We start from the raw sequence: 20,210 nt of genomic DNA on the forward strand, positions 1-20,210 counted from the left end.
ATACAAATGAATTGCTGAGGCGAGCTTTATATTTAAATATTTCAGATTTAATTACCGTATTTAATAATTAGGTATATACATATACAATATTTCTACATAACCTAAATATAATAGTTTTCATTTCTTTGATTTATTTATTGAAATAAGTAAATACACAAACAGTATTTGAGAACTTTTTATTTTATGTCCTGATTAATATTAATTTTAATAATGCTAAATTTGAATAAATAAAAATGAATGCTGCTGAGGCGAGCTTTATATTTAAATATTTCAGATTTAATTACCGTATTTAATAATTTAGTATATACATATACCTGCATATACAATATTTCTAAATAATCTAAATATAATAGTTTTTATTTCTTTGATTTATTTATTGAAATAAGTAAATACACAAACAGTATTTGAGAACTTTTTATTTTATGTCCTGATTATATTAAATTTAATAATGCTAAATTTGAATAAAGAGAATGCATGAAGCATTACAAAATTATGATACAACAAAAACTCATTACAGTACTTTACAATTTTCTGAACACAATCTGGGCTCAATCGTGAATAGCACAACTTGTTGGCCTATAGTTAACATTTCAAAATGCCAAGTAAGATTTTAATAATTTTGCATTAATATTTACAGTAGTACTGCAGGCCTACAGAAAGTTGAACAAACTAGAAAACAAAAAATGTCATTTATTTAATCCTTTTAAAGATAATAGCTAGGATACCAAATTCATTAAAAATTAAAACTATACTGGAAGAACCTGAGTCCTGAGAGTGAAAGGCAATAATCAATGGCAATCAACCTGCTTAATGAACCAACACGGTAATACATAACTTGAGCTACCGTTAAAGATGTATTGTCCCTTTGACTAATTCCCAAAAAATTTTTTTTTTTTTATTTCGAAAAAAAGTGGGTCATTTTGAAGTATCATAATAGTTATTAACTTTCACATAAAATTAGTAAAAAAAAAAATAATTTAACCGAAATACAGATGTTTTTTTGTTCAAAAAATAACTTTGACTTCCAGTCAAAGTTTTCAATCAAAACATATCCCATAATGCAATGCACTTGTTTGGCTACTCTGTTTGCATAATCATAAAACTTCCTCGCGATCTGTGTGAAAACACCTTCTCAACCGTGATGAGTTGTAAACAATCCTAATTAGCATCATGCATAATGCATACTCATGGTTTGAAATCTTTGTTTACTTTCGCTTGCGACGATTTCTCAGATGAAATGTAATCTAATTAATTTACCTGTTAATTACGTAAACTGTTGTTTTTGGCTCGAATTTTCGACTTAAAGTGAATAACTTTAATATTACTTTGGTATGGCCAATTTAAATTTAGAATATTTTTTTTTTCCTTTTTTGTGTTTCAAGGGACAATACATCTTTAATGAACCAACACGGTAATACATAACTTGAGCTACCGTTTCTAATCAAAGAACTATTTTAATCTTTTGTTCTGCATTCTTGGGCTTGGTTCTCAGGATGCAAAGCAAGGACGTAGAAGCAATGCAAACCTGTCGACCAATCACAAGCGATAGTCTAATAATTCCATCGCTTGTGATTGGTTAAATCCCTTATGTTGCGTCTCTAGTGGGAACCAACCATAAGCCTCATTTTGCTATGAACAAAAAAATACAGCACTAACTGAATGATTTTTAACCATTTTACTATCTACCGGCCTACCCCCGAAAAAATGTGAAAATCAGAAAACTTAATTCAGATTTGTTTATTGAATTAAAACATGGTCACTTATTTACTGTCTGTTTATAAAGTCATGTGATGTTGAACACCCAATCAGTGCACTGCATTGGATGAATATAAAGTATAAATTCTGAGATTTAAAAGCAAGCATTTTAAGCCGCATAGTGTTACACAATCATTAGGTATCAATACTGGACAACTGAATAAAAATGTGTTGTGTTGGACTAGTGCAAGGCCACAGAGAGGTAAAAATTGACGAGGCAAAGATGCTTTAAATATAATTATTAATATAAAATTATTGATGCCAGATCAGTGTGCTGAGGAATTTAATTAGGGTGGGTGATGAAAATTGGAAATTGAAGACGAGGCGCAGTCATGCTGGCTACAGCCCTGTAGTGAGTGAGGTTTAGTATGTTGCTTCATTTGTTTTAACTTGCAAACGATACTTGACAATCTTGCCTGTAAATCTGTGAAGAAAGGAATAAACACACTATAAACCAAGTCACTTTTAAAAATGAAATAAGAACAATACATATTTTTATTTTATTTTTATTTTTTTATTTTATTCAATCAAAACCAACAGCGATAAATACCGCCACTAACAGGTTTGAAACATAAAACAATACAACATAAAAAACGGTTAACAATAAAATACAGATAAAATATATATATATATATATAAAACATAGATTGGCATGCCATAAACAATTTCAATTAAAACAGGTTATGCAGGCTGTTCAAGAAGTGAACACATAATCGTCCTCTTAAAATAACCAAGTCTATCATTAAAAATATCGATATGATTGCTATTTAGATTATTAAATGTATAAGGTAGTCTATGAAAAAGTCCCCTCTTAGTACAGTCGACACGGCTAAAAGGAATATGCAATAAATGTCTATTTCGTGTACGACCAGGAACATTTAAACTAAATAGTGAAATTAATGAACAGTCATATTTAGAATTTAAAATATTATATAAAAAAACCATATCAGATATCGTTCGACGATTGCTGACAGAATCAATGGAAAAGGCAAAATTAACACAGTTATAAGACAGGAATCGAACAAACTTCCGTTGAACAGTGTCGATTCGACGGGCCTGACATGGAGAAATTGAATTGAAAATTGCGGAACAATATTCAAGGTGAGCATGAGGTGTTCCTTCCCTTTACCAATTTTGCTGATTTCTGACCATCATTTTAGGGATTAAGGTCTAGGACTGTTAATTGCATTTTAATTGGATTACGATAATAGCTTGTTTAGATTAGGAAGTTTATTGCTTAAGCAAGGTCAGCTAGTGCTCTCTACCAAGTAAGCTGGAACTACTTTCTAAATTCATTAGCTCTGGTGTTATGTTTGTATTATAGGATTTCTTTTTCTACTATAATAATATGTGCTTTATTATAATATATATATATGTACAGTATTGTCACCCAAAAACATGAAAAATGAATATTTTATTTATTTTTTAAATACGCAATTTTGCAGATGCAAAAAATGTTTTCTCTTTAATAAAAAGGTAAATTCAATCAAAAACCATTGACTTTCAGTCAATTTGATTTTTTTTTTCTATAAATTGTTTTTTTTTTATCCAATTTTTGGTCAAAGTAAATATCTTATGGGACTACATACACCTCCTTGGCAGAGATAAAATATTGTCTTGAAAAAGTGAATAAAATATTGAATATGTTATTGTCATTTATAGGTATTTCAACTCCTAATTAAAACATTTTTCTACCAATTGCAATTTTCTACCCAATTGAAACATTGTACTATCCATTTTTTTTAGCTTTCATGCTAGCCAAATCAGGGGCGTTTCGGCCTATGGACGATTCGTCCCGAGACGTTTCGGCCCACTTTTTTTATGTCGAAACGTCAAACTTTTATAATTTTAAGCAGAACAAAATTGTATGTATAAAATTTTATTGCCGATAACAAAACTGTGTTTTATATTGTTTATATCCAGACGTAATTAAAATTATAAATTTAATTGCCACCGAGCAAAATTGTAGTGTAGGCTGAGGCTAGACCCTAACTAATCCGTCCAAGCTACGCCCGCCTCACTCATCGGCCATCCATGGTCCGCCGTCTCTCGATCGACTCATCTATCCTACCGCGAGAGAAGCATGATGTTGGTCTCAATTATTAGTCTTAGATTATTAGTTTGAAAACAGCTTAGGGCATTTCTTAAGTGATTTTTTATTCAACGTATTCTTCCTTGATGAATCCTTTGCCCATTGCTAGGCTGTGTAAATCAGTAATTAAAGTTGTGATGCGAAAAGTGTGTGTAATTATTCCACAGGTAAAACAAATAGGCATAAGAAACCAATCGCACAGGACCTCGTGGTGTGCCGAGGAGAGACTATCTTCTCGAGCGGAAGATCATCGTAAACAAAATTGGTAGAGTCCATTAAGTATGGGGTTGTTTACTATTTACGAACATATTAAACACGCGCTTCGACCACTGTGTAGGCAAAATATTGATTTTGTTAAATCCCTAAATTGATAATTGCGTATTCTGTAATCACATGACTGATGATGTAATTCTCAGCGACCTACTAAATGCACATGATTTAATATGTTGGGAAAAAGCTTGCTGTTTATAATGCACATCGTTAACATCTATGCTGCCACATGATTCACGGTGCTATTCGCGTTTCTTGGCGTAAATTGGCTGGCGCGTAAATGAAACAATTGATTTTACCAAATTGGTTCCTATTACTATTTAGCCGTTGTCGACATAGCGATCGGCGGCTAAGCTAAACTTACACTAGCAAACATTTGCTAGTTTTGACATTTTCAACTACCAATTATCAAGAATCTACTAGCAAAATGCTAGTTTGCTAGCGTGAATTTCGAGCCCTGTTATATATAAAATTAATACGCCATTCAATCAAGTAAACCATCTACATGCTCTCGACCACGTGTACTGTGCAGCGACCACAAATTGTATTTTTTCTTAGCAGCCGCGCGACTCGGTCACTTAATTACGCACAAGAAAAATAGTTCGGAAATTTTATTACATCAAAATAAATTAAATCGTTTTTTCTCAATAATTAATATAATCATAATATTGACATTATAATATAACAATATTTACTGCAAAATAACGTGATTTAAGTGTTACAAATAGATATACTAAAACAGCATTACGTCTTATGTAGGCCTAGTGCATGCATCATCGAGGAATTACTATCACTACGCTCATTGACATGATTGAAATGTATTTTAACTTTCTTCTAGCTCCACGTAAACTTAACCGATTTTCACGATTCGAACATGTAAAAACAATATTTTTTTATAATGAATACAACTGTATGAATACTTTTATTTTTTTCTTTACGGAAACATTTATTTTATTTTGTTTGCTATATACACTGTATCTGTTTATCTTGCACTGTCGGACCACAAGCTGTGATTTATTGCAACTGGCTCTCGTAAATCGCAGCTCTTTACTTTGATACCAAGGTTAGTTGTCACTAGTGAAAATTGAGGTTGGCCGACCCGCTATAGCTTTATATATGACGGGTTAGCTGGTAAAGGGAAGGAACACGGCATGGGACGTATGATAGATTTGTATAAAGATACTTTATACCATACATAAAAATACTTAACCACTGTGAATAGGTTACAAGACAGTAGGCTATGTATTTGTATATAGTATTATATAAATGCGATTGCAGAATGTTACTTTTTTATCTCAACATTATAGGAATTCATGTTTTTTATGTGTGTTATTCATTTTATGTAAGTATTTCGATGTAGAGAGCCTCTCGATGGTTTATTTTTATTTATAACTTTCAGGTGATCCTGCATCATTGATTTACTTTTGTACTGTTTTTAGTCGCGTGGACGCGACTCTATAGTTCATTATGTCGGTCGGTCGGTCTGTCTGTTGGTCCGGTATCACTATGCGTTTTAGCACGCGACTTATGGCTGTTGGCCTTGTTATTTCTTACTTTCCACTGTATTTTGAAATTTGGTGCAATAAATGATATGATATTTGTCTATAGGAAAGACATAGTAAAGATGCATATACAGTATACATTGTTGTCTATAGTTATTTCTTGTATACAATTACTTTACTAACCGTGAGAAGGAGTTGTCAAAGACCAGAGTGTACGTTCCAGCCTGTTTGGTGGTCAATTCACCCTGAATAGCTTCACGATGAGAATTGCACCGACATAGTGGAATCAGCTCCTCTATAGCAGCACCCTCTGACATGCCTTGAAACAGCACAGCAAAAGCGACACTCTGAAAAACAACAAATGTGAAAATTCAACTAGACCATTCAATTCAGCAGTAGTCGTATATTATTGGACCAGATTCTGTCTAATTTGGTAGTGAGATAAAGGTTGACTCACGATATCTTATTTTATTTATTTTTATTTATTTTATTCAATTTTCAGGCACAAAAATACAAAACAACAAGACAGCGGTGCAGCACCCTGAGGATTGCCATGAGTGCAAAGCACTATCGAGATGGCTCTCCATATACTGCACTTCAACACCTTAAAGTGTCTTTCACACCTGTTCCAGCACGGTTTTGGTCCGGTGAATCGAGCTGGGTGATATTATCGCCCAGTGGCGTAACACAGAGGGCTAAGGCCCCTTGTGAGGAACTGCTGTAGGCCTTGGGCGTTTTCGACATATTTAAATGCCTGTTTTTTCCTCAGGACACTGCTCAGGGGCCCCTGCGTTTAGTAAGTAAGCACTCATAGCCTAGGTGTGAAAAACCCTTAATAAATTTCCCATTGCTGGTATGATATTATTTTTATTTTAACTGAAAAGCATTATAATCAGTTGTTTACCTTCGGACTTGATTTAAACTCCCACAAAATGCTTACTCCAGGTTCGTCCACCATGATGGGGATTCCGTGACCAACTCCGGCATCAATGTCAAGTTCAATGAACTCATCAGAGTTTTCCTCAATATTTGCTACTGTTTTTGTATCCCACATAACCAAACTGTAAGACAGAAAGTCAACATTAGCGTTGTAACGCACAACTCTTTTAACTCCAATCCTAAGCCTTAAATGAGACTTAGTTTATAAGCATGATAAATTATTCTAAATAGTTTATCTTTCCTGTAATTGACGAAAAAAAATATTAATTATTATACTGGTTTTTCTTATTTATCTGCTTCTTATGCAAATTGGTTGAATTTTAGTAGAACTTTGGCAAATTTGGACACCTACTGTACAAAGCGTCTCCTTATAGGGTGTCCTATAATAGCTGTTCGATTGGTCTCCTTTTTTTTTCCGTTTTGCAAAATTTTGTTGTTGTTTTTAGTTTCATGGCTGCATTTCTCATGGCTTTCACTAGCGCCTTGAGCACTTTGTGGATATGTATGCGCTATAAATCTTATTATTATTATTATTATTATTGCCGTTGATTCATTTCACAGGATAGTGTCCCCTTAATAGGTGATCTATAGACTTGACCCAAGTCTGTATTTATGGTCTTTTTTATGTTAGTCCACCAGTTAACGTTTCAATTTTTGTCTGCTCAAGTAGTATACATATGAATTTATTTATCTTTTCACTAATATTAAGTAAAAACTCCGTCTGGAACCCAAACTACTGTATAGTAGGTGCTCTACTGCAGTTACCTTTCTTCGTTAACTGTTCTTGTCTGTGTTTCGTCATCATCCTCAATAACTCTAATCACGCTGATTTCATCCTCACTTATGATTGAGAACTCATCTCCTTCTGCCTTGGTAGGAGTGCCTGCTGGGGACCTCTGTAGCAATGGTGAATTGGGAACATTCTGAATGTGTTGATCACTGTAAATAAAAATTGGAAGATATTGATTATTATTTCTAGTGAGTGAGTGGCCGAGTGGTTAAGACAGAAGAACCGTAATTACGTAGTCATAACATTGGCAGGGGTTCGAGGCTCATTCACTTCATGGTTCTGTTGGTAGAAAGAGTCTTCTCGGATAAGGACCATAAACCGTATGTCCAGTGTACACATCTAGCTCGTGTGCACTTTAAAGAACCTAGTACATCTTTCAAGACGAGTAGGGGGTTACCCCGGTGTATTAGTACATCACAGCCACTGATCACCAACTGGGCCCTCTGGGAGACCAGTCTTTGAAGAGGTTACCCAGTATAAATATATATTTTTATTATTATTATTTCAAAAATAATTATCAAGGGTGATGGTTGACCTAGAAGCACACACTCTCCTTTTGACAACTGAAAATAAATAAATCTATTTTTGACAGACTATTAATATTATATGTCAAAGTACCACCACCCTTAAACAAATCTTGGATATGCCTCTATCAATACACAACTTTCAACCAGTTTATATAATAATTAATAATAATAATTAATAATTAATTAATTAATAATTAATTAATAAAGTTTCCATTACACTTTATTTGTTTTTTCCTTTTGTTTCTGATGCAATAATAATAATTTTGACTTTTAAGAGCATAATTCATAAAGCCTCTATGTGCTTCACATAAGAATAAAGTAATCCATGAAATAAATAAAATAAAAGAAATTGAAAGGTCCCATTACATAGTTGGGTACAGTATGTATTGGCCACACACCTTGTGAGAAGACTGCCCCCAATCTCACTCTCAGTCGGTGACTGTTCTTGGTTCTGAGGTGAATAGTTAGACCTGGCTAAATTATCTTGATAAACTTCTTGTTCACTATAAGTCTTTGTATTGTCTTCACCATCGTCATCGTCGTCGCTCTGGACCAATAGGGATATGCTATTTGACCTAGGCCCATCAGTCTCTTTGTTATGCTCATGCTTTATAAAACACAGCTCGCAAACTCGAACCTTTTTACTATAAAAAAAATATAACAAATATTATATTGGGAATAATTTTGTATTTCTGTTACTAGTAGTAAACATACATTTGGAAGCTTTGTCTACACTGTCAAACTAGTTTGACAAAAAAGTGTGATGTGCCCAAATATGGTAGTGATATGCCAAAATATGGTAGTGATATGACATCATCATGTCCATATATGGGCACATAGTAGATATTTCGCTCCATTATTATTTTGATTTGATGAGTTGATTTGTATTTTTGGCAGAATAAATATTACAGAAACAAAATATAAAACTAAACAAAATGCCAATGGATTCATAATATAACCTTACTTGCTAGAAGATGACATCACAAAATGATTAGAGCACTTGCTGCAAAAGATGCGTCCACAAAGTCTGCAATGATGGCGCCGTACTGTCAGACCAAACTCTGCATCACATTGCATACAATTAAGAACCTGCAAAACATAATGAATATTCATTAACATGCTGGCTCATGTGTAAGCCCATCTAGTGGCAGATTATTACAGAATTAACACATGCATTACTTTTTTACAGCTCTGTCACTACACTATCAAACTTTATGTGACAAAAAAGTGTGATGTGCTCAAATATGGTAGTGATATGCTCAAATATGGTAGTGATATGACATCATCATGTCCATATTTGGGCACATCACATTTTGTCACATAAAGTTTGATAGTGTAGACAGAGCTTAAGTAACTTACATCCTTGTCTTCTAACCAACGTTCAGATGCTTTTTGTTTCAACATGTAATCTAGTTTCTCTGTTCTCTGCCACAGTGTATCCTTTTCTCTAATACAAAAAAAAATGTTGTTACAAAATCACTTCAAAACAAGGATTTTCATATGAATGAATAAAAATATTCCAAGCCAGCTCACTTATTTGAACTTGAAAATTGTAGAGTTGGCCACTAACTTTAAGCTTGTTTACTCAAGTAAAGTAACTGAGAAATTATTACAGATAACTCTCCCAATACCAGACAGCTTTGGACTGGCCAAATATGTCTGATTTTCTAGAAAGTCTTGTATTCAGAATGTGTTTTTAATGGTAAAAATTAATTGGGGACAGATTGGACTTCAAGAAAAGTCTGGTATTGGAAGAGTTTCCAGTTTTTTTTAGAGAGTACGGTATTGGGAAAGTTGAATGTACTGTATTACTGGGTTTTATGGTGTAGGTATATTTAAATAAATGTTATAATAAAAGATATGAGACCTTAGTAGCTTGATAAGTCTTTTCTTCAAATCTCTATTATCAGTGGTGAGCTGCGTTATGTTTGTTTCCAATTTCACCTCCCTGTCTGTTTTGTCATCACGAAGAACTTCAAAATCATGCTGTAAAGTTGCGAAATATTATTATACAGTACAAGTATACAGTTCATACATCTTATAAAACATTTATATTTGATAATAAATGTACAAATACAATTAAAACCATAATATGATACTTACCCGCAGGTTTGCTGCAGTAGATTTCTCTTGCTCCAGTAATCGGCTTAACTATGTTTATGGAGAAACAAAGTTAACGTTAGTAGATTTTATTTGTCAATTAAAATTTATGTTCTGTCAAAAACAATTTAGGAGAAGTCCATATGCACTTCCAGATTTCCCTAGTCTGGAGTCACAGTATATGATTCTAAATAGCATGACAGAATGAAATGTTTACATAACATACCTCTTGAGACTTGGTAACCGTCACCTCTAGTTCTTCTTTACAACACACTAACTTGTGGTTTGCAACAGTAAGCTGTCATTGTCAAGAAATATTTTAGAAATTAGAAGAAAATTGTGTGATTGTGCAGAGAAGAGGACAATTGCATTATGGGTACTGGTGATGTATAACAGTGTGAATGTGCAGAGAAGAGGACAATTGTATTGTGGGTACTCAGGGGCGAATCTAGGATTTTGATAAAGAGGGGCCGATATGGGAAAATAATCGTCTAGGGGGGTCTGGCATGCTCCCCTGGAAATTTTTTTTCTAGACGTCCGGAGATAGCATCTGAGGCGTTTTGGCCAGTCGATTTTTGTCATATAATTATTGGAATATAGTGGGTTTTATTGGTTTTTTGTTGTGCCTAAAGCCTGTTTTCCCGTCGCGAATGTTGACACATTTTTTACGCGATCGTTGCTGGGACACATGGACGTAAAGTTTTGCAATACCAAGATCGGTCACATGCAGCCGGGCCCGTGTGAAAATTGAAAAAGTTATGGGTTTTGATGCTTCAACCCAGCCAGCCTAGGACATGTTTTTGCTGATATTTTAATCTAGTCTTTACACTAAAGACAAACATTAAATAAAAATTGTTTTTATATTAAAATTTAGTTTTACTTACACTTGTTATTTTGAAATATCAGACTTTAAAAGAATAGGGCCTACAAAAAACATTGTCGCGTTTAAAAAAATCAAGAATTGTCAGCGCGTACGTTTTTTTCACAAACAATGATGACGTAATTTATGAACTATTTGATTGGTCAGTCAGTTTTACCGATCTTATCGTTGAACTAGGTTTAACTTTTACAAAAAATTGAAGATTTCAACGATTTTTAATGTTGATTTGTACCCCCTTTTCCTGTAAAATCGTGTGTAATGTAAATGTAAATGGGTGCATAATATATATATTACAAAAGGGGGGACCGGGGCCGGCCCGGCCCCCCTAAATCCGCCTCTGGTACTGTTGATGTATAACAGTGTGAATTTGCAAAGAGGACAATTGCATTGTGGGTACTAATGGTTAATGGGGAGAAAAAGAAAGGTAGAGCCAACTATTTTATGTGATTATCTACCGATTATTATACCTCTTCTGCTTGTTGTAGACGTCCTTCTTCAAGCTGTCTCCGAACAGTTTCTAGATCAGTCTCAAGGTTGATAACAACTTTTTCTTGTTCTTGTTCCTTTACTTTCAATCTAATGATGATTTCTTCTTGTTCTTTGTGTTCCTAATGTTATAAAAACCACACATTTTTTTGTCACGTAAAGTTTGATAGTGTGGACAGAGCTTAGGTAATTCAGTGCATACAAATCTAAATAATCAAAAGTGTCATTTACCTTCAGGGTGTCTTCGAATTTCATGACATCAGTGCTGGCTTGGAACCTGATGGCACTTAGCTGCTCTGTCAGACTTTCTAGTTCACTTTTCAAACTTGTACATTCAGATGTTTTATCTGCAAGTTCGTTACTAACACTTTCAAGTGATGTTTTTGTGTTTGCATTCTCTTGACTAAAGAATTCAAGACTATCATGCAAGCCTTTAATTTCGACAGCTTTTTCGTCGATAGTTTTACTGTCTGCAACAGCAGAATCACTCCACTTCAACAATGCTTCTTTATTTTCAGTTTTTGCTGTTTCTAAAAGTTGTGTAAGCTCCAATATTTCTGCATTTAATGTATCATTTTTATCTTTTATTTCATTTCGCTCTTTTACCAACATTTCTGTTTTCTCCGCTAATTCATTAATTTCTTTTTCTGAATTTTCTTTCAACTCTTTTAGTTCGGACTCAAAAGTAGTTTTCTCCTTTTCTAATGCCATCATGTCTCCATCCATTTTTTCTTTTTCTTCACTGATGGAAATAAACTGGGCTTGTAACATATCAAACTGTTCTCGAAGAAAGGCCAATTTATCTTCATGTTCTTTTTGTAACGTCTCTTTGCATATTTCAAACTTGTCTTGATTTCCTGCGGTGTCTTCTTGAACTTGAATGACTTCTTCTAATGTCTCTTGGATTTCTCTCGTAGTTGCCGATTCCTTCTCCAGAGACTTCTCCATCGCTTCTAAGTTTTTTTCCAATTCATCTTTCTTTTGAATTAGGGTTTGAACTTGATCTTTAAGATTAGAAATTGATTGTTCTCTATTAGTTAAAGTCTGCACCAATTCTTGTTTTTCTGCTTCAATTGTACTCAACATTTCTGCAATGGCTTTTAGTTCATTTTGAGTTTTTGTCTCAGATTCAGTCTGATCCAGCAGCTCTTTATCCTTCTCTTGAAGATGGCATGAAAGAGTTTCCTCTTTTTTAACAAGATTATCGCAGTCATTTCTAAGAATGATATTTTCTGTTTGTAACTTTGTCAGTTCCTCTTCTTGAAGACACAACTCTTTCTTCTGAACTTCAACTGTACTTTGCAAGTTTGAAATTGCACTTTCCTGAGAATCAACCTTCTTGTTAAATTCTTGAACTTGGTCTAACAGGCGTCCAACTTCTTCAGTTTTGTTTTTTAGAAGTTTTTCCAAGTGAGAACATTGCGATTTTTCAACAAGGATAGCATTATTACTTGCTTGTAGGTTGTCTTTAAGTGTCTTCTTTTCTAAGACAATGTTCTGCAATCGTTCTTCAATATCTTTTGGTTCTTCTCTACCATCTACTCTATCCCTATTATCATCCTCTGACATCCCATCCTCTACATTTGAATCAATCTGACTGAAAATTGTTTTTAAATTTAGAAGTTGTTCTTTTAATTCTTTAACTTGGATTTCTGTTTGAATTACTTTGCTGGCAAGATCCTCTTTTGACGCTTTTAATTCACATCTCTCAGTCGAAAGTGTCTTCTTTTCCTGTTTAACATTTTTCAAATCTTCAGACAAGGAACACATGGTTGTCTCCTTCATAGACAGGGAACTTTTTGTTTCCTCAAGTTTCATTTCCAATTCTTTTTTAGAGTTTTCCAGGATTTCAACCTTTTCTATTTGTCTTCGACAATTGTATTCTAAATCACTGTTTTTTGCCTTTAGATTTGATACAGAAGCAGATTCTTCTGATAACCTTTGTTCAAGAAGTTCTACTTTACGAGAAAGTTCTTCTTTTGTGCCTTTTAAATTTAAATTTTCTGTTTCTACATCATTAACTCTTGATAAAAGTTCATGCACCTTAGTTGCAGAATCAAAATGGCTGGATACCGTCACATTCTTTTCCTCAACCATTCCTTCCATTTTTGATAAAAGTCCAATATTTTTCACTTCAAAATTTGCAAGTTTTGATTCTAAATCTGTGATGTTTTCATTCTTTTTCGATACCAACGTATTCAAAGATTCCTGATCTTGTGTCAGGCTGGTCACCTGTAATCTCAGACTACCAATAAGCACGTCCTGTTCTGCAATTTGTGACTGAAATTCAACTTCACTTTTAGAAAAATATTTCTCACGACTTTCATGCTGTTTGTTTAAACATTCGATCCTGTCACATAAATCTGTTTTAATCTGTTCTGCTTCTTTTAATCTTGTCTGAAATTCTAAATTAATTTGATTCATTTGTTCACCTTTTTTCTGACATTCCATTTCTGATTTTTCTAGCTTGTACAACGTATCTTGTTTAAATCGTTCAGCGTCTTCTTGAAACCTGCTCAACCTCTCTTCAGTTTCCAAAGCGAGTTTATGCAAATCTTCATTTTCAGTTTCCATGGATAGGATTTGTTGGCGAAGCTGTCTGTTTATTTCCTCACATTCTTGAAAATCTTTATGAAGTTGGGAATAATAATCTGCCTTAGAAGAGTCCTCTGGGACACTGGTGCTCATGATCTCACTTGTAGCCTAAACAAAATAAAAACAAAATGGTCATGTACTCTATCATGTGTATTTTAGGTACCTTCATATTCTGGTTAAATATAATAATATAATTAAACTACTATCCGTTTGATGCAATGTTGCAAACCTATGAGCATGAATATATCAGTACAGTCAAAACAGGCCACCAAGAAATCCAGAATAAATTTAAACTAAATTCAAAAGCCCAGTATTCTGTATTCACCAATCACACTTAAGTGAGATATTACCCTTAAATATTAAGTATTTCACTTAACTCAATAAATATTCCCCTTCAATTGTATTCATTTAGAAGTGTTTCCCTTAGTGTGAATGGTGAATACCGCCACATAAACATTATTATTTTCTCTAATATTAATATCTCTCATATATTTATATTTAGGTTAATTTCGATTGAGAAAACAAACCTGAGAGCTGAGACTGTTCATGCTAGTGGTCCTACTGGGTAGTTGCCACATCTGAGAGCCGTGGCTGAAAGTCTTTCTGGCAAATGTCGGCCACGCAGCATCAAGGTCATTTCCCGTTGGTGACAAATCAAATTGTACCTCATTCAGATCATAAAAGTCATTTATCAACAATGATGACAGTTTTGGATTCATGAGAAGTGATTTCGGTGAGTACCAATCACTAGAAATATAAAAAAAGTACTTAAAATTAATTTAAAAAAACTTAAATTTACTCAATATAATTATTATATATACATATATTGTTTATTTTATTTCTTAATTTCATACACATCCAACAGTGAGTAACTCGCCATTTACAGAATGGATAAACTATTTAATAATTTATCGTGCTTATAAACTAAGTCTCAGGCTTAGTGAGTGGAGTTGAAAGAGTCGTGAATTACAACCCTGGCACTAGGTTAGGATTGAACCCTGGACTTTGCGATTGGAAGCCAAGCATGTTAACCACCTATCTACAGCTTCACTATATAATAATAATAATAATAGTCTGTTCTTATATAGCGCATAGTACAGTAGATAATGGAGGTTTATGATATAGATCTTTAAATATTATACCTTGTAACTTTTCTCTTGGATAAACATTGTTGAAGTGTGTCAGCTAGTCGTTGATGTACCAGGCAGTAACGAATAAAAGCACGCCCTCTCCCAAGAGATGTCCGAACCTGTTACAGAAATGGAGAAAGTTAAAATATCAAAATAGCAGCCTGTATAAACAAAAGCCTACCATTGATGTAGCCACAAAAAAGTGGTGTGGTTTTTGCAAGAAATGTTAACAATCTTTGTTCAAGCCAATGAGTTGTCAAAGATAGGCCCTCAGTGAAAAAGTGGTTGAAACCTTACGGACCATACTGGTGGCTACAGCCTGCATATAGTTATCTTAATGGAAATTGTAGATAGTACCTCTGACATTGCTTTAACAAACTTGATGCCATCATTCAAGCCTTTCGTCTTGCTTAGACATTCAACATAATAATCCCAGTATTCTTTTTTGGATCCCATTAACGAATATCGAACTGAAAAATAATAAGTAATCATCAATAAACTAAACGCAAATAATATCCTCACAATAAAAAAAAATGTGAAGACATGGTCAAAGTGAATAACTATTTATACAAAATAATTGTAAAAATTAATTTTTCAGGGAGACAGTATATCTTTAATATTTCACAAAACCACAACACAACAATGAGATAATTAACATAAAGTAATATATTAGTAATTAATAATTCTGCTTTTATCATAGTTTATTATGGGCTCCGTGGAGACCATCAAAAATTGCACAGGGACGGTATTTCACATCTTCTGTGCGGGGTATTGGGATAAGTTTTCAACTAGCAATAATCACGCCTCGGATAAACCTCATTGGCTATGATATCGCCTCTGCGCAAAGATGCCTAACAACCTGAAGAAAGTGTAATATGTACTGCCGAACCATTCTCTGCACATTGGTGTCATAAAACATACCAACAACATATTCTTATTGTCTCATATAATTGGTTATTTAATATCATTATTATTTTAAATTCAATGAAAATCTTAACTAACCAACGTTATCTTATCCTAAATCAATATTTTATATTACTATTATTTTAATGAAAACTTAATTTTATCTACTTATGAATATTCAATAGGAGTAGTTTGTCAATAGAGGGCGCTATGACAATTTACTGCAAATTATCAGCTTTTTGTTATTCCTAACTAATTCAAGGACAATATTAAATATACTATGTTATAGTTAAATTAAAACAGCTGGTGTTAGGTTCAAATCCTGTAGCAGTCTTTGGACTTTCAACTGGAGAAGTACACAAACCAATATTTTAAACTGTTATTAAATTAAAACTCACTTTTAAATTCGCCCTGCATAAGATACTCCAAACGTGAACAAAACTTTTGTAGCGTGACCGAGTCATCCGTAATTGGATATCTATTTTCATCAAACTCATTCTTTAACTCTTTAACACAACCTGTGAATTTATAGTATATAATATTCATTTTATTGTATTTTTAAGATAACAACAAAAAAATATTCAGTATATTAAATTATCATTATAACTAAAAATAATGTTGCTGATTTATTAAATAAATTAATCAAATTTAGTTAAATTATAACACTGGTCTTAAATTTAATATTTTCAATATTTAAGCAACAAAAGTTATAAATATAAGCTAATAATAAGCTAAAGCTTTGTCCACACTATCAAACTTAAGCTCTGTCCACACTATCAAACTTAAGCTCTGTCCACACTATCAAACTTAAGCTCTGTCCACACTATCAAACTTAAGCTCTGTCCACACTATCAAACTTAAGCTCTGTCCACACTATCAAACTTAAGCTCTGTCCACACTATCAAACTTAAGCTCTGTCCACACTATCAAACTTAAGCTCTGTCTACACTATCAAACTTAAGCTCTGTCCACACTATCAAACTTAAGCTCTGTCCACACTATCAAACTTAAGCTCTGTCTACACTATCAAACTTAAGCTCTGTCCACACTATCAAACTTAAGCTCTGTCTACACTATCAAACTTAAGCTCTGTCTACACTATCAAACTTAAGCTCTGTCTACACTATCAAACTTAAGCTCTGTCTACACTATCAAACTTAAGCTCTGTCTACACTATCAAACTTAAGCTCTGTCTACACTATCAAACTTAAGCTCTGTCTACACTACCAAACTTAAGCTCTGTCTATACTATCAAACTTAAGCTCTGTCTACACTATCAAACTTTATGTGACACAAAAAAATGTGCCTATAATATGGACATGATGATGTCATATCACTATCGTATTTGGGCACTTTTTTGTCAAACTAGCTTAAGAAAAAACTTTATTCAGTAGTAAATAAAAATTCTATTAAATGTGCAAATTAAATAATTATAAACTAGATTCCATACTTTGTAAATCCTGCACTACTTTTGGTGCTTGGTGGTCCTGTGCGGCCATTTTGTTTTACTTCTTTAGAAACAAGTTTGGAAAAAGGAGACAATCAAACTTTCTTCACTAATCACATTCTGTTCTGCAGGCCTATATCAATTAAGAAAGAGCGTTATTAACAAACCAACTTGTGGATTGCTACACACCTTCTACCAGCCAGCATCTTTTAATGCAAACAATATCATTATCACTGATTCAATATAAATTATTAATGACACCTTTACAAACGCATTAATGAACATAACAAAAGTATTATAGGCGATCACCTAAAACAACATGGCATAACTGGTGATATCTCAGAATACTTTAGAGTCTTATCTAAATGCAACAATAAGTTTGATTGCCTAATTAAGGAGATGTTGTGGATCAAAGAGATAAAACCTACACTCAATAAACAATCGGATTCCATCAAAGCTAAATTGTTTATCTAACTCAGTAGGAGGAGCTAATTACTTAATTAGCCCCAAATTAGCATTTCCTGTCACCAACTTTGGTGCTTAGTGCACATAATTATTATTGTTTTGTATTCACTTGATCTTGAAAATGGTTCTATGATGGTACCGAAACGTCGATCTCTCTTTTTGTCATTAAATTTTATATTGAAATTATTAATTAATGCTGAAAAAATGGCCAACCCATGCTTTCATAAATGATAAATAAATGCCCACCTACCCATATTTTAATATTAGATGATTAACGATATACATAAATTTTAAAAATGTATTGATGTAGCGCATCTAGCTTTAAATCATAATTAGAAGAACATTATAATTAACTAATAATCATTAAACATCATAATAATATTTTTTACCATCACTTTACAAATCATGATGATGGAGAGATTGATTGATGAAGGAAAACAAAAAAATGCATATATATATTATAAATATTAATTATCCTACAGACTAACTAACCTCTCTCTAGAAAGAAGGCTCTAGGCCTATAGCCTATGCCCTAGGAGGCCTAGTTTTTGCAGAATATTCGGATCATTCTATCAAAAGCAGCCTACTAATACTATATAAGGCTAAGCACAAACACTAAGCTGCCTACACTGTGAAATCAGGGAGGTGATTATTTTTTCACCTCCCTGGTTAAATCCCTCGAATCAGCCCAGCTGGGTCTCTATTCTTTAGGCCCGGTTTGGCAGGTTTGGCCTGGATCTAGCCTAGCTAGTGTTAGTGGGCTGATGCGGGCCTGCATTATTATCCATCATCAGACCAAGTGTAAACTAAAATGGGCCTAGGACTAATGAATTACACCTAATGGATACAATTGATGGTTTAACTAACTTATGAATGTAAATAAACAATTTCGGATATAATATTTACGTAATTTTTTAAGGTTAGTAGAAGGAAAACAGCATAAATCGGATGTTTTGAATTCGACGCGAGATAAACATCATCAATAATATGGTTCGCGTACTGACATGGTCATGTGATGTCCCGAGGATGGGTGGTGGTGTGTGTATGATGTTGACGTGACAGATATTATTTGGACAATGAATCTACATACACGATTGGATTGGACAGTATTATATACAATTAGTAATTTTTTCATACCTCCATGATTCGATGATGGCATACATCATCATGATATTCAGCTAATAATAATCTATTTATTCACTAACTTATAAATATTGTGTTGTCCCCCAAAACATGAAAATAAATTCGAAAAAAAAAAAGATTCACTTTTTTCGCGCCGCGGCTCTAGCCAGCTATGTCCCAGGAGGACACATTCATTAATAAGCTGTTTCATAGCGGTAGCTTTAGTATCTAAGGCTGACAGTTTTGTGAATTTGGAAACTCGAATATAATTTATAGGTAGCTGCTGGATCCAAAAAACGTCTGGGAGAAGAGAGTCTATATGAAAGCCTTTGCTGATAATACAGTATTATTGAGATGTAGACGGAAATCTGTAAAATCTTGATCAATAAATAATAACTTCGTTTTTGCTGTCAACCAGGCCGGTATTATAATAAGTCACTGTCAAATAATCATTCGATAATGGTCAAAACTTTATTTTGGCTCTGTCAACATAAAGGGAGGTATATTTACAATGACTTTCTTTGACTGTCAATCTAGGCCAATGTTATAATAATACGCCGTCAGATATTAAATCATTGAAACAGTCCTCGTAAATTTTTTTGTTGGTTATCAGATGCCGTGGGGGGTCCAATCAATTATCGTCAGAAGGTGAACAATCAGTCTAGGTAGCAGCAGCAGATTATTAGGAACGCCTGCTCCATTAATTAATCCAGAAAAAGGTTTGTACATTATCTATTTGTTTATTAGCTTTCTCCTAACACAATTATATTTTCTTTAAAAAAAAGGTTTTATAAGTGGTTTCAACATTTATGATAGTAAATGTCACAGTTCTGTGTCTGGACGCAAGTTCATAGACCTACTAGTTATATTATTCATATTAACTGATACTTACTCTTCATTTACCGTAAAGTTCAGTTTTAATGAAACATATAATATAAATTGGCTTCGTAACAATTAATTAGTTTTGAAAAGGTTAGTTTTTTGGTGATAGGTGAAAATGACATGTAACTTCGTAATCAATTTATTTTTTTTGTATAAAGGCCCAATTACACTATGACGATAACGACGGACGATAAATATATAGCATGCATTTTTTTTACATAAACCAAAAGAAATTAGAAAGGTTTTCGTTCTAGACCTATAGGATAATCATTTATGCTGTCTTTGATAAAAATAATGTTTTTCAAATTCCAATCAAATGACGTCA

General features: G+C 33.4%; 1 protein-coding gene and 1 non-coding gene across 2 annotated transcripts; both read right to left on the reverse strand.

The window, feature by feature from the left end:
• Positions 1-191: 191 nt before the first annotated feature.
• On the reverse strand, positions 192-18,875 carry LOC140041062 (FYVE and coiled-coil domain-containing protein 1-like). Its single transcript, XM_072087442.1, has 18 exons — positions 18,788-18,875; positions 17,420-17,549; positions 16,368-16,487; positions 15,424-15,536; positions 15,079-15,185; positions 14,464-14,683; positions 11,573-14,044; positions 11,323-11,463; positions 10,202-10,273; positions 9,979-10,026; positions 9,743-9,861; positions 9,235-9,322; positions 8,840-8,964; positions 8,274-8,519; positions 7,324-7,497; positions 6,524-6,680; positions 5,803-5,966; positions 192-2,179 (listed from the first exon to the last, which is right to left on the reverse strand). Exons 2-18 carry the CDS (start codon positions 17,466-17,468, stop codon positions 2,119-2,121), a joined length of 4,476 nt encoding a protein of 1,491 aa, XP_071943543.1. The 5' UTR covers positions 17,469-17,549; positions 18,788-18,875; the 3' UTR covers positions 192-2,118.
• Positions 15,777-15,915, reverse strand: LOC140041271 (U4 spliceosomal RNA). Its single transcript, XR_011842879.1, has one exon. It is a non-coding gene; the product is annotated as a U4 spliceosomal RNA (small nuclear RNA).
• Positions 18,876-20,210: the final 1,335 nt, after the last annotated feature.

Source organism: Antedon mediterranea, chromosome 2, assembly GCF_964355755.1.
Source record: "Antedon mediterranea chromosome 2, ecAntMedi1.1, whole genome shotgun sequence".
Lineage (NCBI taxonomy): Eukaryota > Metazoa > Echinodermata > Crinoidea > Comatulida > Antedonidae > Antedon > Antedon mediterranea.